This window comes from Danio rerio, chromosome 23 (assembly GCF_052040795.2).
Source record: "Danio rerio strain M-AB ecotype USA chromosome 23, GRCz13ab, whole genome shotgun sequence".
In the NCBI taxonomy this organism is placed as follows: Eukaryota; Metazoa; Chordata; class Actinopteri; order Cypriniformes; family Danionidae; genus Danio; species Danio rerio.
This window is the reverse complement of record NC_141043.1, coordinates 34,934,187-34,959,448: the sequence shown is the minus strand read 5'-3', so window position 1 is coordinate 34,959,448 and position 25,262 is coordinate 34,934,187. Positions and strand designations below refer to the sequence as shown.

The following is a 25,262-nucleotide window of genomic DNA, read 5'->3' as shown; positions in this document are numbered from 1 at the left end:
TGATCTGGGGCTCAGGACTTCATACGCACATCCTCCTGTTTGTGTCTGGCTGAAGTCCAGCTCTGATTGAGTCCATCATCAAGCTCACACCGGGAGGCAGACTGAGAGAGAGAGAGAGAGAGAGAGAGAGAGAGAGAGAGAGAGAGAGAGAGAGAGACTGTCTGTACTAGAACAAACTCTAGTTGACACCGTCCAGGCTGGGTTACTGAAGTATAGCTTAATCAAATTAATTTCTATTCACATACAGACGGGGCAGATATAACGTGCACTTTAATGGTGTGGAATGCAAATCCCTTTATTATTTGATTGATTTGGAATATTATGACACTTTATTTTACAAAAAAGTAGGGTACTTAGTAAAAAAGTCAAATTAAAGTAAAATTAAAAATTTTAAATGCAGAAAAGGCTAAATCTGGTGTTTGTTGCATTGCTACTTTGCGTGTACGACATTGATGATGAGGGGGCTGTACATTCTAGTCTTCATGGACTGTACGAGGCAAAATTGTATTATTATTTTACATCAAACTACTAAACTTTTTTATACATAAAAAGCATGCTTCAATAATCAATTTTATGAATGTATTTAAATTACGTATTTGAATCTAATTTATTATGCATAATTGTATATATTACACATTTTTAATTATTAATAGCCTATTTAAGAAAGATAATATTGAAGAAAGGTATTTAGTGTTTATAAAGGACTGACGCCCCATATATATTGTTTAAATGTCCTTTAAGGACAAGCGTTAAACCCCCCTGTAATTCGCACCCTGTTTATAAAAATATTCAAATTGTGATTTTATAATTAATTATATTGTTTTACACAATACAAAAATGCTGGATTGTTGTAACCCAAATTTGGGTAAAATGTGAACAAACTCAATTGTTGAGTAAGAAAGTGTAATTTAAATTTAATTGGAAAAAAGCACTTGGCTATATTGACCCAAAGTAGAGTTAACAAGCCAGCATTTTTAGAGTGTATTTAATTAATAAATGAACAATAAATAAACACTTAACATCTATAAAATGTTTGTTAGTCTCTGAATAAGTGGGGCAAAATGTTGCCTGCAAAAAAAAAAAAAAAAAAAAAAAACTTCTCATAAAATAAAAAAATTGTATTGTTTGACATACTTCTTACAATTCTTGGCTTTTATTATTATTAATGTTAATAACTTTTTAATTTAGTTAAATTTAGTTAGCTTAAGGTTAAGCTGTACCATGTTAGTTTATATTTTTCAAAATATCTACTGTTTATATTATTATTATTATCAAATTTGATATATATTTTTTGAGCCTGTTATCTTTTTGGAATCACTATGCAAATATAAGAAAGCTTTATTGAATATTGAAAAATGTCAAAGCTATAGAAACAATTAAAATGCCTTTGTTATTTATTCTTTTTTAATGAATTGCTTCATGGACATCTAAATGTATTACACAAAAGGAGGTTCTTGCACGTGTAATAATAAAAGGCAGGAACCTTTTTTTACTGTCAATAGCAAAAATCTGAGTCATGATGTAACCCCTCCTCTTTTTGACCACGTGATTGTTGACTGACAGCAGTGAAATCTCTTAACTGAAAGTAGAGCATTGCGGGCTGTTTGGATACACTCGTCTTGCCTGTCTTGTAAGTACTTTCTTTACAACAGTTTAAAATTGTTTGAGCTGGATATAAATAGATAAATTGGAGATTAAATATTTCAGTTTTACAATGAAAAATGCTTAAAGCGTTTTACAATATGTTTTTATAACCTACTGAATTATGTGTTACTTAATTTAGTCGTAGTTTTTCTAACATATTGGATTTGGTATGTTTGTAATAATAAGCTCCAATGGATAGAAAGACCATTTTAATTAAAAGGTATTTTTTTCAATTAGATTATACACACTTTCGACTATACCAACAGAAGGTAAAATAAAAAATCTTTAAATTTACAAATTATTTTCTTTGTAGAATATTCAGTACAATCCATTACGTGTTTACTGTTACTTTACCTTACATTATGGTAAATTTAACGGCAAAACTCAAATATATACAGGAAAACACACAAAACCAAATAAAGCTGCATGGTAATTCGAGATCAACAGAACCAAACAGTGTATTATTATTATTAATAACCGTTTTTGTTACTGGCATTATGAGCAGCTCAAAGCATGTTTGATGAAACCCTGCTTTGTTAGGCAATAAGCACTGATGATTTTTTATTTTTTTGCATGAAGTGTCCTCAAAATCCCACTGCATCAAATGAATACATATAAAAGTCACGTTCATAATGTTTTTAAATATGCTGAACAGTATCATATTGATGATATAATACAACAACCTCTACACTTACCTCACCTGTGAGTATATATGGAAGATTACTTATTAAAGTTACTTGTTTATACAGTTTAGCCACAAAACAAGTTTATTTAAACCACAAATGAAGACCACATGAGAGTTAGAAACTGGTCAACTTCTCCATAAAGTTGGTGGTTCCTCATTCTTTTGCTGTAAATTGCGACATGAGTTTTCACACTGCACACCAAGATTAAAGATTAAGAGAAAGTCCTTTAGAAGTCAGTGTACTTGATTAATTTCTTTAGCTTACATTGTAAAATCTCTTTTATTGCAGTCTCTTAGTAAACGTTAAAGTGGTTTGTTTTGGGTTTTTCAAATCTTTTTCCTGTTTCACATGTTTTCATACCAGTCTTACATTTTGAAATCTTTTTCCCCCTTGTTGATGTCATGTCTGTGTCACTAATCTCTCCATTGTTCAGTCTTATTTAGTCATCTGTTCTTGTGCATTTATAGTTCCTAGGTCTGTCTGCCCATTTATCATGAGTCAAACTCTTTGAATAAACTTGTTTTCATTGTATTTCCTGTTTAACTGAAGAAATAATGTAAACGTGAAGCGGCAGTTTTAATGAATCTGAGAAATTTAAGCACTCAATCTTCATTCAGTCCATGGTGAGAAAATGTGCTAATGTATTTCCCATAATTTAAGAAATAAATGAACACATTTTGAAACACTTTGTCTCTTTCTAGGACAGTTTCACAAAATAAACACAGCCATGTTCCTTTCAAAAGTGCCAGTTCTACTCTGGATGCAATTGATTTGAAGCAATTTCCCACATACATTCAGTAAAAAGGTAAGAAACATCTTCTAAGTTAAAAAGTATCTTATAATATACTTCAAAATGGCTAAAATAAAATTAATATGAAAAATGTTGCATTCATTCTTTAGAATTTATCATATTATTTAAAGTAAAATGATCTAAAATTATTTTAATGTTCACATGCTACATGCATAAATAAAGACAAATCATATATTAAATCATATACATATTTTAAAGCTCTGTTAAGCAGAGCAAACTGCATCATCTGTCCATCAAAAGCAATGTTTCAATGACTGAACCAGTTTCTTTCAACATTGAAGACTGTGCCAGTGGGGAAAAAGTCTCATATGACTATTAATTCTGTATTTATTTAATAAAAATACATTAAAAACTGTAATATTGCAAAATATTGTAATGTAATTCTGTCATGTGAGTCTTCATTGTCACACGATACTTCAGAAATCATTCTAATATGCTGATTTGTTGCTTAAAAAATATATCTGTTTTGCTCTTAATTATTATTGTGGAAACCATGACCCTTTTTCAGCATTCTTTGATGAATAATAGAACAGCATTTGATTGTATGATTGTTGTTAAATTATAAATATCTTTAATGCCACTTTTTAAATCAATTTAATTTAATTTATGAGTCCTTGCAACATAAACATATACACATAAACATATAAACATATAAACATATTTTAAAATTACACTGACCCCAAACTTGGACAGTATGCAACAGTTCAGTCATTTTCATAGTCAATGTATGTTTGCAGGTATCTCAAGAGCAATATTCCTGATTCCGGTTTAATCATGGAGTGCCAACAAAGCTATAAATCAAGACTGAAAGTAAAAGTTCAATGGATTCACAATGACATGTCTAAACGATCCCATCCCACCTTCTTGAATGACATCTTTACCGAGCTTTACATCACAGAGGGAGAAAATGAGAATGTCAACAAAGAGCACGAGGTGAGACAGATTGAGAGAGCATTGAGGAGAAAAACCACAGTGGAAATTCCAGTCAAATGCAATGACATTTTCAAACACTCACCAGAACAAAACAGACCCATAAAATGTGTGATGACTAAGGGAGTTGCGGGCATTGGGAAAACTGTCTTGGTGCAGAAGTTCATACTGGACTGGGCTGAAGGCAACGCTAATCAGGATATCCAGTTTGTCTACCCACTGCCATTTCGAGAGCTGAATCTGATGCAAGCAAAACAGTTCAGCTTGACAGAACTTCTCCAATACTTCAAAATGGAATCATGCTTTAAAAATGAAAACCATAAAGTTCTCTTTATCTTCGACGGCATGGATGAATGCCGCTTTCCTTTGGATTTCCAGAACAATGCAAAGTTGAGTAACTCAACTCAGCCAGCTTCTATTGATGTTTTGCTCACCAACCTCATCAGTAAATCCCTGCTTCCTGAAGCTCTTATCTGGATCACATCCCGACCAGCAGCAGCCAATCAGATTCCTCCTGAGTACATCGACCTGGTGACTGAAGTTCGAGGGTTTAACGATGCTCAAAAAGAGGAATACCTCAACAAGAAAATCAACGATAAACTCCTCTCTAGCCGTATAATCACACATCTAAAGTCATCAAGAAGTCTGTACATCATGTGTCACATACCAGTCTTCTGCTGGCTCTCGGTTGCAGTTTTAGAGCGAATGTTCAACGCAGCTGAAGATAGAGAGATTCCCAAAACTCTCACTCAAATGTACACACACTTTCTTCTCATCCAAACCAGAACGAAAAAAATGAGATATGCTAAAGATTACAACCCACGTCTTGAAGATGAAGATATGATTTTGAAACTCGGTAAACTTGCCTTCCAACAGCTAAAAAAAGGCAATTTGATATTCTACGAGGAAGATCTGACGGGTTGTGGGATTGATGTAAAGGAGGCAGTGGTGTATTCAGGCGTTTGCTCTGAGATATTTAGGGAGGAGTCTGCGGTGACTCAAAATAAGGTGTATTGCTTTGTCCATCTGAGCATTCAGGAGTTTTTGGCAGCCATGTATGTGTATTACATGTTTAAAGTTCACCAAAACAACGTTCTTGATCATGAAGAGCATGAAGAGGCCACCTTGTTTGAGTTGCATAAAAGTGCAATTGATAAAGCTCTACTAAGTGACAGTGGACACCTGGATCTTTTCCTACGCTTTCTCCTGGGCCTTTCCTTGGAGTCCAATCAGAGTCTTTTACAAGGCTTGCTTTCCCAATCTGGTTGCAAAGCCTATCAGAGCATTGAGGAAACAGCTGAATACCTCAAGAAGATGATAGAGGAGACATCCTCTCCTGAGAAGTCCATAAACCTCTTTTACTGCCTCAATGAACTGAACGAACTCTCTCTGGTCAAGGAGGTCCAGCGCTTCTTGAACTCAGGCCATTTTTCTAAACTCTCCCCTGCGCAGTGGTCTGCCCTGGTGTTTGTGTTACTCACATCAGATGAAAAGCTGGATACGTTCGACCTAAAGAAATACGTGAGATCAGATGAAGGACTCATCAGATTATTGCCAGTGGTCAAAGCTTCAGAAACAGCACTGTGAGTTTTGGGGTTTTGATCCTATCTGTGTGGTTGTTTTCAAAGGGTTGTGTGTTTGGGTTTTGTTTAAGATATTTACATTATATTTCAGACTGGATAGTTGCGGTCTTACTATGAGATGCTGCAGAGCTCTTGCCTCCAGTGTTGGGTCCAGTTCTTCCAACGTACGAGTGCTTGATCTGTGCAATAACTCCATTGGAGACAAAGGACTGGAGCTTCTGTCAGCCGGATTGAAAAACATGCAGTGTAATTTGGAGGAACTGAGGTAAAACTCTTTTACACTACCTTGTCTAATAATTAGGTTGGCTTTTATCCTACAAATATTGTGATTTCGGAATTGTTAAATCATATTTTAAGGAGTCATGTGATGGTGTTACTGTCTCCTCAGGCTCTCATATTGCAGAATCACCACACGCGGCTGCTCTATTCTGGAATCAGGACTGCTCCCAAAACTGCCAATCCTTAGGATACTGGACCTGAGTGAAAACAGTCTGAGAGAATCAGGAATTAAAATACTGGCTGATTACTTAAGACATCAGCACTGTAGTCTTGAGATACTGAGGTCAGTAGCTGTAAGATTAAACATCCTCAAATAACTAATCAACAGAAGTTACCAGTACCAAATGTGGAATTAGTTTTTTCCTCATGATCACGTTTTTTTGCATTCTTTATAATCATAGACTCAAGGACTGCAGAGTTACAGCTAAAGGAAGCCTTGCAATAGCCTCAGCACTACAGTCCAACCCGTCTCACCTCAGAGAACTCGACCTGCACTGGAATAATCCAGGAGATGATGGAGTGCAGAAGTTTTCGGATGTGATCCAGCTTCCAGTCTCTCGGCTTGAAACACTGTGGTAATTTTTCCTCTCTTTTTTGGGTTCGTTAATTTTGTTGTCAAATGTCAACACCAGTAGTTTAGGGGTTAGTGTGCAACATAGGCTCATTCTGAAAACGTAGTCCTGTGGACAATTCTGGAGAAATGAGGTAGCTGGAGGTACGCATGGCTGTATTTAATTTTTTTAAACGAACACTATGGGGCGGTATGACGCCGTTTCTTTTCGCACTTACCAGCTGACTGCTTACCTCTGTGTGAAGGGCTTTCCCGCCACAACCAGTTTGTCCAGTTAGTTCGCCGTGTACATCGAAGCCAGAGAGGAGTTGACCACAATGACAACGGGGTTCAAGTCTGGGGAAGAGAGGTTAAAGAAACCAGGTAAGACAAAAACAGAATCCAAAAAAGAAAATGAACAAGTAAATAGCAGGGTGAGAATGTGGTAAAAATCAGACGAGGGCTTTTTTTTTTCTGAACAGCTTTTGTAAATCGTCGGTTGGGTTTAGGGAAGTAAGTGGGTGGACGGGTTAATCGATAAATTTGGTTGGGTTTAGGGAAGGAGGAGGGTGGGTCAGTCGATTGGTCATCCTGCCAGTCGGTCATTCAGTCAGCCAGACAGATGGTCGGTCGACAGCGGTCTCTGGTGGGTCTACACGAGAACAGCAGGTGTGAACGGCACTCACGAGAGAAATTTGACATATGAAAAAGCGCACAAATCGGCCTCTTGTGGATTAGCTAAAACAAAAACTGCAAAAATACGTACCTTCCGGGATGTATTTTGTGGTCTCTAGAAACGTCCACAGGACTACAATTACAGAATGAGCCTGAGTTGTTAGTGTGTCAACACATGGCACTGAGGTGGTCACGGTGACGCAAGTTTGATTCCCGCCTCACGGTCCTTTGCTGATCCTTTTTATTTCTCTGCTCCCCTCACTTTCCTGTCTGTAATCTCTACTATTCTGTCCATTAAAGGTGAAAACCTGGGAAAAAGTAATTAGAAAAAAACTTTATTAGGTTTAATTCATACCTGAAACTTTTAAGTATATTCAAATTGACTGTCAAAAAAATAAACATGCACAAAAAAATCTATTTATTTATAACTTAAAAAGAGTGGAACGGTGGCACAGTGGGTAGCGCTGGGTCAGTTGTTATCTCTGTGTGGAGTTTGCATGTTCTCCACGTGTTTGCGTGGGTTTCCTCCGAGTGCTCCGGTTTCCTCCACAAATTTAAAAACATGTTATAGGTGAATTTGATAAGCTAAATTGTCCGTAGTGTATGTGTGTCTGAATGAGAGTGTATGGGTGTTTCCCTGTGATGGGTTGCGGCTGGAAGGGCATCCGCTGCGTAGTTGGCAGATCATTCTACTGTGGTGAACCCTGATTAATAAAGGGACTAAGCCAAAAAGAAAATGAATGAATGAATAACTTTAAAATAAACACATTTTTATGAGTTCAAGTATTGGAAAAAGCATTTTTGGCATTATTTATTAATATTATTATTATTAATAAACTTTTTTTATGCAAGAATGTATTTTTTGAACTTCAAATACTACTAGATAGGATTTCTGTAGTAATGATTGCTGCATAAATTACATTATAAAATGTAGCAAAATTTTTAATTATAATGTTAACAATTATGATGATTTTGCTGCTTGTTCAAACTATTTATTTAAAATTAGTTGAAACAACACAATTCTTGAGTTTTTTTTAGACAGCTTAATTTTTTATGTTCAACCTACTTAAATTTGTTAACTTAATCGATTTGTGTTGGAACAACATTCATGAATTGTGCTGGTGTATTTCACTGTATTTTTTAGAGTGCTGTATATATTTTGGGTCAAGAACACCTAGTGAGCACAAGAGACAAAATCTTAATCTTACCCCACTTGCAAACAATATCAATGTTAGCACACTTTTAAATTAATAACTTTTTCTAAATAACCAAAATATTCACATTTCCACCCACAGGCTAAGTTACGGTTTGCTCACTGAGAAATGCTGTCAGTTTTTGGCTTCAGCTCTGAGATCCAGTTTCACCACTTTGAAAGCTTTAGACCTGAGCGGCAACCCAATATATGATGGAGCAGTGAGAATGCTCTCAAATGGACTTGGAAGCCCTCATTGTAAAATAGAGATTTTAAGGTGAGGGTTTCAAATCATCATTTACATTCAAGACACAACAAACACTTATGTGTGAGTCCTGCGATTTCAGACTGGCGTTGTGTGAGATCTCAGAGGTGGGTGTTGCTGATCTGGCCTCTGCACTTGTTTGTAATCCAGCTGCTCTGAGAGAACTGGATCTGAGCCAGAACCCCATAAAGGACTTTGGTGTGTCCAAACTTGCTGAAGTGGTGAAGAACTCCAACTGTAGGCTGGAAACTTTACTGTAAGCAAGTTTATATTTTCTATGCAGAATTTAAAGGTGCCAAAGAATGAAATTCTAGGCATAACTGAAAAAATAAGTGTTCAGAAAATAGAAATTGCATACTGTGAGCCTTAAACACAATTGTTTGTGCATTTCTGATTGTCAAACGATCCACACTGCATTATTAATATGCACACCCCAGGCAACGTTTAATTGGTCATAATGTTTCCTGCTGAGATTACAGCAATGATAACTTTCCCCACTTAAGTTTATCTAGCTTGTATTAAAAATACTATATATATGGGACTATTATTTTGAAAAGGGGAGATGCAGGAAGAGTACAAAAGTGAAGCAGACAGCCATGCATAACCACACAGTGTTCACAGCTTGTCAGAATGCAAATTGCAGGATATATGGAATTTGAATATATTTAACAACACCACCCCAAGGAGACATAAGGTCTATTTAACACTATCTTAGTTTAATGTGTATATTGTGAAAGTTTGTAATGAGGCCACAAACTCATGTAAACTTCTAAATAATAGTGATTAATGCATGTTTATGCATGGTGTCATATCACTCAGCTCTTACTGTCAGGTTCTCTGGAGTGAAAGGGCACCAATAACTTTATAAAACTCATTTGTTGATGCAAAGGTTGATATTAATCAGGCCCAGATTGGCTAATCGAGAGGACTGGGAGAATTCCCGGCAGTCCTGTCCGTTTTTTTGGCCGCGAGGACCGTTGTCCCCAGCTGCTCGCACTCTCAGCAGTCGCACTTTTTGCAAACTGCGACACCTTAGTGAAAATATCAATTTGAATAATTAATATTAATGAATATTACCCCTGCTCAATGAAAATCAGATGATTCACTACATTAATAAATCTGAAATAACTTGATCAGAAATCTAAAAAGGGGAGAAAAAGATTAAGCCATAGAAAGTAATACTGTGGTTAAAAAGAGTCTTGCAGATAACAGTGCAATACTTATTTTGTATTCCAAACACACCAGCATAACAGTGGCATTGTGGTTCAGTGGTCAGCATGTTGCGTTACGACACCGCTGACCTGAGTTTGAACTTCACCAGAGTAAATTTTTTTTTTTTCATTTTTAGTATTAAGACATAATACTGTTTGTGTTACTTGTGTAGGTGTACATGTTTTATTTTTATTTTTTGTGTGACCACCGTTACAAAGGACTGGATATCTATAAACAATTTTGGACAGAATATATATTCAGATATTGCAGGAAAGGACATTGTTGATGTTTTAAAGAATAGTGTTGGAGATTTAGCTACCCTTTAATGTCCTCATATTTATGTAAAACATTTGATGTTCTAAAGCAGCTGTTTCTTTGTAAAAGACGTGATAGTGTCAGAAGAAACTGAATTGGAAATGACCTTATTTTAATACAGTCAGTAGTGAACAAAGGTGGGCCGGTCTAAGGCTTGAAACTCCAGGGCTGAAAAGGACTCCCACTCCGGCCCTGATATTAATTGATATTGATATAATTTAAAGCTTCAGTAAGCATATCTAAATACATATCTATTGGTTCTTTTTGTCAAGTATAATTATTAATATACATATATTTCATCCACAACACAACTCATCAATAGGTCAATGGTGGTTTAGGTTACTCACTCACTCTACTATAAACCTCTCTAACGCTTTATTTAAAAAAAAAAAATGTTAAAAAGGCATTTACTCAATTTGTTAAAATATTTTCTAACACATGAAGTATGAGTACTTTGCATGTGTGTATTTCAGAGTACACCACACAGTGTTTGTGTGTGTGAGAAAGAGAAAGAACTGGCATATTGAATCAATGCACTTTATAATACTATTGCCTTGCTGATCATTGTGGTTGATCTATGTTGCATTAATTTAAATGCTGAAATGTGACTGCTATTCATTTCAGCAGGTGTAAGCCTTGTCTTAACATTACAATAAAAGCATTTTTAAAATAAATTTCTGTCACAACAGTTTAGGAGAGTGTGGTGTGACACAGGAAGGTTGTGCTGTCCTCGCTGCTGCTCTGAACTCAAACCCATCTCATCTGAGAGAGCTGAACCTGAGCTATAATGAGCTCACAGACGCAGGCATGGGGCATCTTTCTCTTGTCCTGAGGAACAACAGTGGCAACATTACGAAATTAGAGTAAGTACAATGGTTTTAAATAACATCCTAACAATAAAATATTTCAGACTTTCATCTGTTGTGTATAATTCATTACTATACTATTCATCACTTTTAATACTTTTATTTAGGAAGCATTAGATTGAATGGAGAATGTGTTTTTTGTTTCCAAAACATATAAATGATCACAGCTGTTTTTGATATTTAGGAAATGTTTCTTGAGCATCAATTCGTCTTACTTCTAAAGGATCATGAGACATTTTATGTTCTAATCTTTTACGCAATATAGATATTTTATACCTGTATTTTCGTCAATAATAACTTTAGTAGTTGACTTTAAAAAGTGAAAAAAAAAACTGTTTTAAAACGTTTTGAAAAGTTTCCTTTAAAGCTTTAATCGACGTTACCTAAAGTTGAGTAAACTCATAATTTAAAGAACAATGTGCATAATTATATTATAAAACATAAATTAAGTAAACTGGGCAAAGCAGTGGCGCAGTAGGTAGTGCTATCGCCTCACAGCAAGAAGGTTGTTGGTTTGATCCTCGGCTCAATTGGCATTTCTGTGTGGACTTTGCGTGTTCTCTCTGCGTTCATGTGGGTTTCCTCCGGGTTCTCCGGTTTCCCTCACGATCCAAAGACATGCGGTAAAGGTGAATTGAGTAGGCTAAGTTGTCTGTAGTGTATGCGAATGTGTGTGGATCCTTTCCAGGGAAGGGCATCCATTGCGTAAAAACTTGCTGGATAAGTTGGCGGTTCATTCCGCTGTGGGGAACCCAGTTTAGTAAAGGGACTAAGCCGACAAGAAAATGAATGAATGAATGAAATTAAGTAAACTTATTTGTTCCAAGTTACAATGGATTAACTCACTTTGTAGGTAATGTAAGGTAACTAATTGATTTTTTTACAGTGTAATGTTACAAATAGAACCTTTTTGTAAAAGTGTTACTAAATATTCTACTGCCCCCAAATTTTAATGTAAAATAACACGTTTGTTTAAATTATTCTTAAACATTTATTGATATAAAAACTTGATCATTTTCCCCTCCATAGTGTGAGTCAGTGCGGTTTATCTTCGGACTCCTGTGATAAAATCGCAGCAATTCTTGTGGAAAAATCCTCAAGTGTTAGAGAACTGAATCTGGGAGTGAATAATCTACAAGATGTGGGAATTAAAGTCCTCAGTACTGGATTGGGAAATCCACACTGTCAGCTGGACACATTGAGGTAATTCTATATGTATCTATGCTGCTGTGACAGAATTTAAATGTAATTTATTAATGAAAACGAACATACATGTATTTGACACTTTCTTTGATTAATTATATATAATTAATATTTATCCTATACAGGCTAACTCACTGTGGGGTCACAGCGGAGGGTTGCACCATTTTAGCCTCTGCACTGAGATCTAAGCACTCAATTCTTAAAGAGCTGGACCTGAGTGAAAACAATCTCACCGATTCAGCTGTTAGGCCTCTGTCTGGCCTTCTGGATGATCCAGACTACAAGCTAGAGAAACTCATGTAAGTAGTTCCTCTAAGGTATTTGCAGTAGTTTTGAACTTAAAAGATATAGCTAAATAAATAAAATTTGCATGTCATTCCAAAACCCAGAGACGATCATCTTCAAAACACAAATCACCACTTTTTGGATGAAATCTGGAAACTCCCTCATCAATATTATCAATCTACGAGAATACTTTTGTTACTTCTGCTTATTAGTGTCAGTATATTGCACGTTCACGAATACTGTGCACTGATGTACATCCTGAATGCCTGTGCACAATAATACATTGACAGTGCAACTACGCATACATAGAGAACACATTGCTCTCATGAATGTGTTTACTATGCTGACACTGAAGAAAAACTGTTGAACAAAGGCGTTATTTTTGTTGTAGCTTGTGCACTAAAGTATTCTCGTAGCTTGATGATATTCCAATTGAACAACCGAAGACATGTGGGCTGTTTTGAGGATTATTCCGGACTTCAAAAGTCTCAGGATCATGGCTATCTATAGGAAGAGAGCTACTGGATTTAATCTGAAACTTCTTAATTTGTATTCTGAAGTTGAACAAAGGTCTCAGGGGTTTGGAAAAATATGAGGGTGAATAATTAATCACAAATGTTCAATATTTTGGGTGATCTAACCCTTTAAAATTACTTGAAAGATTACATATACAGTAAATGTTTGCTTTCATTGAGCTTTGCTTCTGATATTAATATTTTTGTCTCTGCAGCTTGTTTTAACATCAGCGTGAACAGCTCTTATCAACATCCGAGGACTGCATTTCAAATTCTATTTTGTAGATGTTTTATTCTCAAAGATATGCATTATTTATATTTTTATTTTATTATATTGTGCAATACTAAGCAGTCATTTCAATAGCACTACAGTAATGGTGGTCATAAAAACACATGCTTTCCTTTTGATACTCAAAGCTTCATTCACAGTACAGTGCTGGAAATGCAAGACAACATAAGAGGACAGTTTTGAGAGCCTTGTAATATTAGCAGGATTTTTTGAAACTCTAAAGTTGCCTATTAATATGTGTATGAGGGGTTTATGTTTTACCACCAGATGTTACAAGATGACTGATGTACATGTAGTTGACATTGTTAACGACTGATTTTAAAATAGAGCAAGTGGTTTTCTTTTTTTGTTGTTGTTGTAAAGGTCATAATAAACACGCTCATGTCATTATGTTAAACCAGTGTCATTACAAACTGCAGCTCAAAGTTAACCAAGATTTTTTCCTGGTTTTAATGTTTTTTATTTATGTGGTTTCAAAGCATACCATTTGTTTATCTTTTAAAGGTATTTATGCATTGTTAGCACAAATAAAGCATTCTGCAATCAAATATATATTTTTACTGTTGGTTTGTTATCTTTGTTATTGATATTGTCCTTTTATAAATGCTATATTTTAAGGATTTAAAAATGCCATCAAATGCCTTTTTTACACAAAACATTATCAAATGTGCATTTAATTTCAAGTTCAGTTGTTTCCATTTTTAGACGACACGTTCTCCTTATAGACACACTAAAATGGAAATATTTACAGAAAATCAGCTGGAAAGAGAATACAATTTAAATCTGACAGCAGAAACAGAAGAATATCTCTGACTCCCAAAAGAGAGAAAAAGAAAGATCTTTTCATTAACATACAAAAGTGTACAACATGAATAGTTTTCAGTACAGAGCTGTGATGAGACAAACACATGTTGATAAGCTGAACGACACATTCTGTAGCCTGTAAAAGCACGTTGCTTAATGACTAGACTTTCCTTAGTGCTAGTTGGTGCTTGTTGCGTTTTTAGGCCCGGTTTTCCTTTAAAAGTTGAGGTCCAAGCTCAGACAGGAGCAGTCTGTGAAAGTAAAGTCTTCACCAGTAGAAGGTTTTAGTGAGGAAACTGGCAGCGGTGTTCAACCAGCTGCCGCCGGCGTCTTGTTTAGCACCAGTGCGAGACACCGCGCGGTCCAGCTCTTTCTCTGGACTTTCTTCCTCCGGCAGGTAATCCGGCAGATGGGAGTTTTCTTCTACCTTTGAGCCAGAGGTGCTGAGGGGAATGAGGACCTGTGATCAAGTGCAGACATGTAAATAATAAATAACAGCAGGTTCATGTGTCAAATCTCTTGATACAGCAATATTAAACTACATGCAATTTAATTTACAGACTGTATAAAAAGGTTTGTAGTCAGTGGCTAATCATAGTTCACCAGTGAGATCTGAATATTTTGTAAACTTCTGATGACATTTATTACAACTTTAAATACTTTATTTAAATTCTATACATCTTTTGTGTTGGGTTTGGAATCAATATTTGGTGGATTAAAGGGGGTTAAACACCAGACGTGGCTGCGCTACGTCTTTTAGAATAGTAAACATTATTTTCTAAGAACTGTGTCTATTCACGATGCTTAGTAACATATAGAAAACAATGTAAGTGCGACTTGCTTCATTCTGATTTTTCAAACACAACAAATGAAAACTGGCAATGCGGTGGCACAGTAGGTAGTGCTGTCGCCTCACAGCAAGAAGGTCACTGGTTTGAGCCTCGGCAGAGTCAGTTGGCATTTCTGTGTGGAGTTTGCATGTTCTCCCCGCGTTCACGTGGGTTTCCCCCACAGTCCAAAGACATGCAGTACAGGTGAATTGGGTAAGCTAAATTGTACGTCGTGTATGAGTGTGAATGAAAGTTTCCCATAGATGGGTTGCAGCTGGAAGGGCATCTGCTGCGTAAAACATATGCTGGATAAGTTGGCTGTTCATTCCGCTGTGGCGACCACATCTTAATAAAGGGACTAAGCCGAAAAGAAATTAACGAATGAACAAATGTAAACATTTCTTAAGACATTTTTATTTAATTTATTTAGGAAGACATGTTTGTTTTTTATAATCACAGTGTGTATATTAGTTTATGCTTTTCATTTGGCATTATTCCCTTATAATCAGTAAATATGTTTAGTGTGCTACTAATGCATCTGACCAATAAATCCAGCTTGTGTAACTTAGGCTTAATCCCAATTCTACCCCTTAGCTGTTGAAACTGATATTTTTCTGTACCGCACATGAAACCACGGGGTACGAAAATGTCTCAGAATACACTACAACATCAGCACATAGAAGTAAAGAAATGCACAAATTAGCATTTTTTGATATTGAGAATTTTTACAACAATCATGTTTTAATACCTTCGTAATTGCGTTCAGGTTTAAAAATCATGCTTAAAAAAATAAATAAATAAATAAAAAAAATTCGCTATCGTCATCCCACAATAAACTTTCACATCTGACACTCAAATACCCTGTCAAAAAAGTCTAGTGGCTGAAAATGACCTTTTTACAGAGTCTGGTATAATGTTAATGTTGTTTTTGTGTTTACATACATGAATATGGCCACAGAGTAAATGCGCAGTATAGTTACACGCTTATTGCCACATTATATTGTTATGATAACATGATATACGCCTTCAGTGATTTTCTGAAAATAAATACTAAGAAAAAACAAAACTGGAATAACTACAGCAATAGGATTATCAATCTTATATGAAGCAAGAGATCGCGATGATATTTGATGAGCTGTGCAGGTGCTGTAGTGCTGTCCCATTTCTTATGGGTATATTTTGAAGCCCTTCTCCTTCACATTCTGTTTCAAGGGCCAAGGGGAAGGGGTACAAAATTAGAATTGGGATTGGGACATGGTTTCTCTACATCCTTATCATTATAGCTGCTGAGGTCTGAACTCTGCTGTCTTAGGCCCTGTTTACACTAGTGCGTTTTAGTTTTAAAACGGTGTTTTAGAATGTAAACGATCTGCGTCCACACTCGCGTTTTACCCAGCGTTTCTGAACTGCTCTCCGTCCACACCAAAACGCTGAAAACGCACATCACGTGACCACACACTCTCTCGGGCAAGCGCTGCAGCCCATCTACCCAGATGAGAGCTGTGCTAATCGAACTTCTCATCAAGCATCTCCCGCTAGATCTAATCTCACTATATTTATTAAACGGGATATTTCATTCATCTTGTTGTCTTTATGTAACGACATATTCCCTGACGTTGGTCATTGGAATCTATTACTTGTTCACAGGTAATGTGTTTTGGCTGAGCGCAAAGATAAGTTAATGATTAATGTAACCACGTAGCCTACATTCTGTATATTGACTGATCGCTTGTCTTTATTTCCTATAATGTATAAACTTAATAATGGCCATTATCGATTAGTAAAATTGATATTCAGCAAAAGAGAGGGTATGTTTCGTACTTTCACTGAAATTGAAAGGAGGCAGTTATTATAGGCTCCGTTTTGTTATAAATATCCACACAGTGAAGATGACGCTCATATTATGCAGCACGACGCCTCAACATTTCTGCTGTCTGTTTAGTTGCTAATATTAAAACGAAGATAGACAGTTCCTTAAATCATGTTTACATTTTATTGTTGAGAAAGTGAAACAACGTAGCCAGGGTGAATAAAGTTATAAAGTACACTGTTCCCTTTGAAGATTTACCCGTGTCCTCGATATAGTCTGTTTTCCATATCAAACTGAGAAGAAGAGACTGCAGCCTTGATTAAACTTGCGAAGTCTGAATTTACAAGGAGAGGATGCAGGGCTGAACTGTGTGTGTTAGGCTACTTAATATTGAGGAAAAGCCCCAATCAGAGAGGCAAATGTCTGCAGCCCCGGATCCGTTTTCAGATGTCTCCGTTTTCCATCATCCACACTGAAACGGAGCAGCAGCGTTTTAGAATGAAAACTGCCTCTCTAGCGTTTTCGAAACGCTCCGTTTTTGGCACTCAAGAACTCCGGCGTAGTGTGGACGGTTGGCATAACCGTAGCAAAACTTATGCGTTTTCAAACTAAAACGCACTAGTGTAAACGGGCCCTAAATTATAATTTTTTAAAATTATGTCTTTATTGTTATCTCAAAAATCATCATTGGTCTGATTGGGCCTTTATTCTGAGCAAATGACAATTTTTGTAAAAGAAAAAAAAAATGACAAAAAAATTGTTATTTAAAAAAAAAAAAAAATGTTATACATTTTTTAATAAAAACAAAAAAATTATTTTATTTAAACCTATGCCTAGAAAATGCAGAGAATCTGTTAATTTTCAGTAGATCTTTTATCCCCCCCATATCTGTTTGTGTATACGTGTGTGTTCACATATATTACAAATATCAATCAAAACTGATAACCATTAAAATGGCAAAATATAAAAATCTGACTTGACCAGACCAACATATTATTGAGCCCTGGATCAGCAAAAGAAGCACCCACCTCTTCTCCATTTTCATCTTTTACAACCTGCTTAGCCGAAAGCACTTTTGTGGAAGCAATGGCAGTGGCCAGACTCTAGAAAAAAATAAACACATTTGCTTTTACAATTTTCATGCATATCGCAATACCACATCTGTGCTTATTTAACTCCTCCCTTTAAAAAAAAAAAAAGTAATACCTCAGTAGGCAGATCAGCACGAATGCGTACAGTGCATCTCTTCAGAGCCATCTGAAACGTGAAGCTGATTACACCTTTAACCCTTAGAAGAGCCTCTTCACACACACCTCTCTGATCCTGTCAAAACAATACATCATCTTAGTCTACGATCTGCACTAACATAAGAAACAATCAAAAGTGCACGTGACAGCTTCACATTTTGTACATACCGCCCCATCCAAGCCTTGTATGTGGAGGGTAACTGATTTGGCTTTCTTGTTGGTGCTGTTAATGAAGAACTGAGGTTTGTTCTTCTTCTTCTGTTGCTCTGGAGTCTGACAACCCGGCCTCTGTGATTGAGCGTTTAACAAATCATGAACCTCTTTTGCTAGGTCTGTAATATCAGTTGTCAAATCGGTCCTTGAGGGAATAGAAAAAGGAAGATAATGAATTTTGTGCATTGATGCAGTGTGCATAATTAGACTAAAGCTCAAAGTGTATATCAGAATTTAAAGTTCATTTGACAAATTCCAGAACATCATAGAAGAAGCTTGATTTCATTATACATTTACAGGTATAAATGGAAAAACTACTAATGATAAAAGAGTTTAGTTTAAAATAAAACACCTCTTTATCAATGACTCCAGGCTGACCATCATGCCAAGCTCATTTTTCATTGTGTTGATGTTACGGGGCGATTCAGCCAAGTACCGCAAGGCCTGAGGAGAAGACACTTTAAAACTCTAATTTATACAAATAAAAACATTTCGTCACCTTAAATTTATAAAGTTCTATCTGACATTTTTGTCAAAATTTAGTTTTTCACATATTCTTATTAAATGACAACTTACTTACATTATGGGATTTGTTTTGTTTTATTAAAAAAACAAAACAAATGTTTTGCTATATGAAATGCAAAAACTTTAGAGCTCATTATCTCGAAATATATCAGAACGCAGATAGAACTTACAATTCCAAGGTGACGATTTGTTAATTGACAAATCAGGTCTGAGTGTACCTGAAGGGTAGCAAAAAGCACTTTAGGGTCTTTGTGGTCCAGGAACAGCACTAATCCTGGAAGGCAACCCTGGTCCTGAACAATAACCTCCCGGTTCTGTGGTTCTGATGCCAAGTCCCGTAGCTGTGTCACGACTGATAATGCGTCCATCATTTTTTGTGGAGATCTGAAACACCAGAGGATATAAAGACAATTTATTTGACGGCCATTTGACACCTAGAAGCTACATTCCTATTGGACAGATGTGATTTATGAATTGTGGTTATGTTCTATACAAAACACAGCATTTGTTTTATTTATTATGCTATATTAATATCGTATTTACGTTATGGGCGTATCATGCATGCTTTCTGTTTTATTTTGTGCACATTTAAACCGTTTCGATCACGTGACCGTTTACAATAATCGCCTTATAAAAATGCCGACAATAATAAAGCATTAACAACTACGTGAAAAAATTAGACCTTAAAAGTACACCTTGTTCACACATGGTAACATGAGACTTCAGAAAAGCTAACGCGAATAGCACACATGCTCAAAACACTACCGCTAATAGCGTGTTAGCAAAACAGCTAAAGTGTTGAAATTCCTATTCAAACATTACTGTAAATTAAATAACATCTATATTTATTCACGTTAACATTGTTACATATGGTTCTTAAAACACTCCTTCGTGTATTTTAATACGACAATTAAATTTATCAGTTTACACTGTCACTGTACTCACCGCTACCGTTACTTTTAACAGCACACACAAACAAAATACGAAACTTCCCACTCCTTCTGTTCAAACGAAATTATTGGCTAACGTCTTTGACATCGTTTCTAAATGTTTCAAGTTGATTGGCTACTGGAGCCAACCCCACAGCCCGGACCAATCACAAACGCCCTCACAGAAAGAGCTTTATTTGAGTTTACCTGCACGGGAAGCGTGAGACGGCGAGGAGGTAAAGTGAATAACATTCATTAAACACATTGTCTTCGTAAATATAAACGGCATTTAATAAGACGACCGTAGGATTAAATGAAACGTAGACATATCCTAAAGTGAAATAACGTTATAGGATATGTTTGAGATACGTGTGTGTGTGTGTGTGTGTGTGTGTGTGTTTTCGTACGCACTCATTGGTAGGACAGTTGACGATGCTGGTAATTACCGCTGCATTTGATTACTATTATCTTGTATTTATGTCATTAGTTTTATCGTAGTATTTCAGAATTAATGTATAATCTTCATATTGCGGGTTTTGTTACAGAGTTGAGCGGAATGCAGCTGATTTGATCCCTCTGGTCACGTGGAGAAGTTTGGTGCAGTGTCTGTGTGTTGTTAGTTCATCCGTCAGCAGAAATCCAGCGTGCAAAATATACACACACAGTCAATGTCTCTGCTGGAGGACATCGTTGACCTGCTGAAATGTGTTCTGGAATATTTTGGAGTGCCTCCAGACATGGTATAGAGACAATCAAGTACATAAAAAAAGTTATTTAATGAAAGTTATAATTTATTAACAGTGCATTTGTGTGTATTGTTGCAGTTGGTTCCAGTATGGGAAAGTACACACTGTGGACAGTACCGAAGCCTAGTCCGAATGATTGGAACAAATCTTCCTCTTTCTCCTTACCCTCGGTTGCGCTTTCAGGTATTTTATGCTGTAGAAATAAATTTGTACTGCTACTAAAAATAATATATAAGAATACTATCAATAAAAACTACAGTAGTTACTCATTGAGGTAAAGTTTGTTTTATATTAACACATTCAAACATTCTCCTTAATAATATAATTTCAGAAAAGTATTATTTACATAATCTAAATAGTGAAATAATATTAGCAGCAAATGACTATCAAAGTACAACATTGTTCACACGCAAATAAATAGAGCTAATGCTGTTTTCAAGTCATACTTGCATGTGATTTCAGGCTGAATATATTTAAAGTACCATGGTAAACCATATAGGAAGCAAGTTGTCACTGAACGAATGTGAGAATATAAAGCCAACTTTACCACTTACCAAATTTGGCACTATTTTGTTTCGTTTTATTGTTTGTATATGTTCAGTGTATTATAGGGCTGTGCGATTTGGGGTAAATATCTAATTGCTATTTTTTATTATTTTTTGGACAGATTGGGATTGTGATTTGGTTTATGATTTAATTCAAGCTGATTTTAATTTAACTCAAGCTTCAGCTCAATAATCTGTATGTCATGGCAAAAATTTTGTGACAAGAGTCTATTGTTTCTTCTCGTGTAATGGCATAGTTGATGACAACTGATACCATGTCTGCGTTGTCTCACGACACCATCGCAGAAAGTCTAGCATGTTTAATAGCATTGCGGACTGGTTTTGAAGCACTTCACCTCAGATGGTATTCGTTATTTTTGTATATAATTCTGACTTTAACTGTACATATTTTATTTTGCAGCCTCTTGATATTAACTAACTGCAACGTTTCAAATTGCGATACGATTTTGATTTAGCGCACAGGCCTAGTGTAATATGTACTTTTGTCATGTTTACTTTGTTGATGATTTTTAAAATTTAGATTTTAGCTTTTTAATTTTTATTTCAATTTTTCAACTTTTAGCAATTGAAGTTCTTTAGTTTAAGCATTTTTATTTTAGTTAGTTGCAGAGACATTTTTGTCGTCTAATGTTTACATTTTGTTTCATTTAAGATTCATTTCATTTTTAGCAAAAACTATTTATTTTAGTTTTCAAGAACAAATCTAACTGCCATGTCTTGACCTTTACATTTTTTTAATCTCAAAGCTTTTTTTTTTAGCTTATTTTAAATTCAGAAAAAATATATTTTATTTTATTCTGTCAGACAAAAGCCCGCAGACTTTGTTTGAGGCCCTTTTTTGACACAGTTCCCTTTGTTAGACTTTAATAACTGTTTATTGTGTATAATAATTGTTAATTTTTCTAGTCTTTTTTGTTGTTGTAGTTGTTACGTTCTCTTGTTTTATGTTATTGTTTCAATTCAATGTTTTATCATATTTTAAATTTTTTTTTTGTCCCTCATGTATGGGTGAGGTGGTGGGTTGTTTTTTTTTATTTGTTTTATTGTTCCTATTATTTTTTCTTTGGCTAATTGTAAAAAAAAAGTCTTGATACTTTTTGTATTCTTACAGTCTACATAATGTTTTGTACATTTCAATAAATAAATGAAATAAGAAAAAATATATAAGAAGTATACATTTGCATTTACCTCATTTTTGTAACTCAAGCTTAATGCACACTTGTGTACAAAACATGCATGTTTCTTTCAGTATGAATTGGTAATAAGAGTTTTGTGAAGCACTTTAACATGCAAAAAGCTTCAAAGGACTTAAGAGCATCCTCACTAATGTGTTCTGACTCTTCCTTTAAGATTCCTCTGCAGACCTTTAATAAGCACAGCCATATCGATGTGTCCGTGGACTCTCCAGCCATTCCTACTTTAGCGGATGTGCTTTGGCTGGTCGAGGATGAAGGAGACAGTCACACAAAATTCAGGTAGTCACATCAGAAACCCAAGTGTTTATTAATAGCTCACTGACAGGCCAGCATTGCTTTGAGTGCTAAATATACACTACCTGTCAAATATTTAGGATCTGCCAGATTTTAAGTTTAATTTGTTTTAAAGAAGGCTCTCTTCTTCACCAGTCACATTTATTTGATCAAAAATGTAATAAAAAAATATTTTGAAATAGAATTTGCATTCAAAATCGTCTATCATTTTAGGGCAGCACGGTATTGAAAAATCTGACATAGTGATATAGTTTTTTTTGTGATTTATATTGTGAAATGAATACAGTTTCACTAGATGGCTTGAATAGCTCTATTTAGGAAAAATCTTGAATTTAGATTGATTGAGTGATTTTGTTAGTGTAAATCAAGTATAAGTATGAAAAGTAATAAATAATATTGTAAAAAATTTTTTTAAAGTAATAAACAAATGGCAAACAAGAATAATTACAACCACAGTAGCAAAGAAAAAAGTCGAATAAACAGTGCTCTATGGTTTTCAGACAATCAAGCAGTATTCAGGTACAGAAATTGAATAATGAAATGTAAAATAATACTGTATTGTCTTCATTGTATTAATAATTAAGTAAGCATTCTTTACTATAGTTACAAATGTTGTACAATTTTGTGATCGAATGCTTTAATTCTCTTAAAATGCCTTGATAACACATGCAAATGATAAAGATCCACCCTGTTATGGTTATACTTTGCAATGAATCCATAAATCTTTAATGTTTTCTCAATTGTTGTGCTGATCAGCTATAATCCCTAAACATTGCATGTACCGCGGTGTGGCTATGGTGGACACACATTGAGATATCGATGCTTAAATGGTATATTATGCATCCCTTTATGTATTACATTTTCATGTTTTGATCAAAATAATAAACATTTCTTGAACAGCAGATCATCATATTAGAATGATCATGTGACACTGAAGTAATGATGTTGACAATTCAGCTTAAATCACTGGATTACGTTACATTTTAAAATTCATACCTATTTTAAATGTTTTAATATCTCAAAATGTACTGTAAAAAAGTTGCAGCAATCAAAACGTCTGTTTAGAAGTCGCATCTTTATATGTTTATAACAGGAATGCTGTCCCACTGAGGAAAAAGTGTGTACCTCACGGTTATGAGACTCCCTCATTGGGGTCCGTGTCTGTAAAAGCTCAGAGAGGCGGAGGGGTCCTGGCACAGAGCACTCAGCCTGATGCCCTCCTGAAGATCTCTGCTCTGGAGGAGGAACTTCAGAGACTTCGAGCACAGATTGCTACCATTATCACAGCTCCAGCAGGTACAATAGCCTATTATGTCAGTCTTCCATTGATATAACTGCTGGATTTCTGAGTTATCATAAAATAAGGCAGTGTGTGATTCCAACAGTTATTTCTTTTATTTAAAAAGTGATTAAATTGTGGGGAAAATTTTTTCAATAAGATAATATCAAAAAGATTGTGTAAACTGTAATGATGGAACTTTAAAACAAACATTTTACTACCAAGTTTTTAAATTGTTTAAAAATTATAGAATATATTAGGAGATGAATGAAACATGGGACTTAAAATCAGTCATAAGTTTTAGTTTTTTTTAATTAAGATTTATGCATCATCTGAAAGCTGAAATAGGACAATATTTGGCTAATTTGAAAATATGAAATCTGAGTGTTAAAAAAATGAACTATTGAGAAAATCTCAAAAATGTCTTTTACAAAATGTCTTCATGGAACACAATCTCTACTTAAAGGGCACCAATGCTGAAAAATCTACTTTTCAAGCTGTTTGGACAGACATATGTGTAGGTATAGTGTATAGTAGGGCTGGGCGATTTTTCCGATTTTCTTCGATTAATTCGAATTTACGTTTTAAGACGATTTAATTTTGAATCAAATCGAGAAATTGCGATTAAAAAAAAAAAATCTATATCTAAATATATATATATATATATATATATATATATATTTAATACATTATAATGGCACCAATGCGCTTTGGTTCACTCTCTGTATGAAGCAGGAAGCACACTCGAAGCGCCTCTCGGCGATGTGCCGCACAGCACCACGCAGCGCAATGCATTTTAGAATTCTTAACAGAATTTCTATACACACACACACACACACACACCGGCGCCGCCCAGCCACGATTCACGAAGCAGTTCTCATTTCAGCCAGCCCACAGAGCGCCATCTGATTAGTTTCATGTTAAATATCATGCGAATGTGCGCGTTTGATGTGTGATAGTTTAAACTGTCACGTCCGCGCCGTGTTGCGGCGCTTCTGGTGTGCGACCTGCTTGACTGCCTGTTAAAGCGTGAAGTCATGTAGGATACTTGTTGTGTGGATTGTCAAGACATTCCCTCATCAAGTCGATAAACTCGATCTCAACATGTATGAAGGACGTAAAAGCCTGCCATCTGAAAAACCGCGCCGATCTTTTGGTTTGAACACGAGTAGAGGTGAGGGACTGTAGCAGTGAAAATGAAAGTACCCGCCCCCATGACGTCATTTAGCGGACCTTGTTGAAAACCAGACAGATCAGGCAGCATAATACAGAGAGTGGAGCAAAGCGCATAAAATGATCGGTATTTAAAAGGGGAAAAAAGAAAAATATATTAAATATATTATTTTATATTAGACACAAATCTGGTACTTGTATTTGCTCCTGCTATACGTCCACAACTTCACCCATTGGTTTAAATTAGGCTTTATAGTTTCCATGTTCAGTCCTTTTCTTCCACTGTATGTTTTTAAGAAAAAGGCAGCAGCTTTACAACCTGTCATTCAATCAGAAGACAAAGTCAAAGC

At 35.4% G+C, this 25,262-nt stretch overlaps 3 protein-coding genes across 13 annotated transcripts in view; 2 read left to right on the top strand and 1 right to left on the bottom strand.

Moving 5' to 3' along the window:
• The first annotated feature begins 1,587 nt into the window (after window positions 1–1,587).
• Window positions 1,588–13,852, top strand: nlrp12l (NLR family pyrin domain containing 12-like). Of its 2 annotated transcripts, none has more exons than XR_015523761.1 (12): window positions 1,588–1,630; window positions 3,032–3,135; window positions 3,879–5,654; window positions 5,746–5,919; window positions 6,043–6,216; window positions 6,335–6,508; window positions 8,454–8,627; window positions 8,766–8,871; window positions 10,832–11,005; window positions 12,038–12,211; window positions 12,337–12,510; window positions 13,227–13,852. XR_015523761.1 is itself a non-coding variant. In XM_087307473.1 (12 exons), exons 3-12 carry the CDS (start codon window positions 3,916–3,918, stop codon window positions 13,234–13,236), a joined length of 3,141 nt encoding a protein of 1,046 aa, XP_087163599.1. In that variant the 5' UTR covers window positions 1,588–1,630; window positions 3,032–3,135; window positions 3,879–3,915; the 3' UTR covers window positions 13,237–13,852. The 2 variants fall into 2 exon arrangements, 1 of the variants encoding a protein (XP_087163599.1); XM_087307473.1 differs by having other exon boundaries at window positions 8,698–8,871.
• Window positions 13,721–20,334, bottom strand: armc1l (armadillo repeat containing 1, like). 4 transcript variants are annotated; one of them, NM_199539.2, is given in 7 exon segments: window positions 13,721–14,564; window positions 17,773–17,847; window positions 17,951–18,067; window positions 18,160–18,349; window positions 18,557–18,648; window positions 18,948–19,113; window positions 19,675–19,751. In NM_199539.2, coding segments are annotated over 6 exon segments (819 nt in total). In that variant the 5' UTR covers window positions 19,101–19,113; window positions 19,675–19,751; the 3' UTR covers window positions 13,721–14,372.
• Window positions 19,858–25,262, top strand: part of mtfr2 (mitochondrial fission regulator 2) — a 30,219-nt gene continuing 24,814 nt past the window's right edge. For 3 of the 7 annotated variants that reach the window (XM_087306196.1, XM_087306193.1, XM_087306192.1), the window contains exons 1-5: window positions 19,858–20,096; window positions 20,204–20,398; window positions 20,483–20,587; window positions 22,321–22,445; window positions 23,554–23,756. In XM_087306196.1, coding sequence (XP_087162322.1) covers window positions 20,327–20,398; window positions 20,483–20,587; window positions 22,321–22,445; window positions 23,554–23,756 — 505 coding nt within the window. In that variant the 5' untranslated portion in view covers window positions 19,858–20,096; window positions 20,204–20,326. 7 annotated transcript variants of the gene reach the window in all.

What these genes read in the sequence shown, in the direction of transcription:
- nlrp12l (XM_087307473.1), top strand. Translation starts at nt 3,916, where the DNA reads ATGGAGTGCCAACAAAGCTATAAATCAAGACTGAAAGTAAAAGTTCAA. An exon ending in AAAGCTTCAGAAACAGCACT is followed by an intron (nt 5,655 to 5,745) that starts GTGAGTTTTGGG and finishes ATTATATTTCAG; the next exon opens with ACTGGATAGTTGCGGTCTTA. An exon ending in GGCAACATTACGAAATTAGA is followed by an intron (nt 11,006 to 12,037) that starts GTAAGTACAATG and finishes TCCCCTCCATAG; the next exon opens with TGTGAGTCAGTGCGGTTTAT.
- armc1l (XM_087305120.1), bottom strand. Translation starts at nt 19,100, where the DNA reads ATGATGGACGCATTATCAGTCGTGACACAGCTACGGGACTTGGCATCA. An exon ending in TGCTTTTTGCTACCCTTCAG is followed by an intron (nt 18,649 to 18,947) that starts GTACACTCAGAC and finishes TCTTCTCCTCAG; the next exon opens with GCCTTGCGGTACTTGGCTGA. An exon ending in TACAAGGCTTGGATGGGGCG is followed by an intron (nt 18,068 to 18,159) that starts GTATGTACAAAA and finishes TTGTTTTGACAG; the next exon opens with GATCAGAGAGGTGTGTGTGA.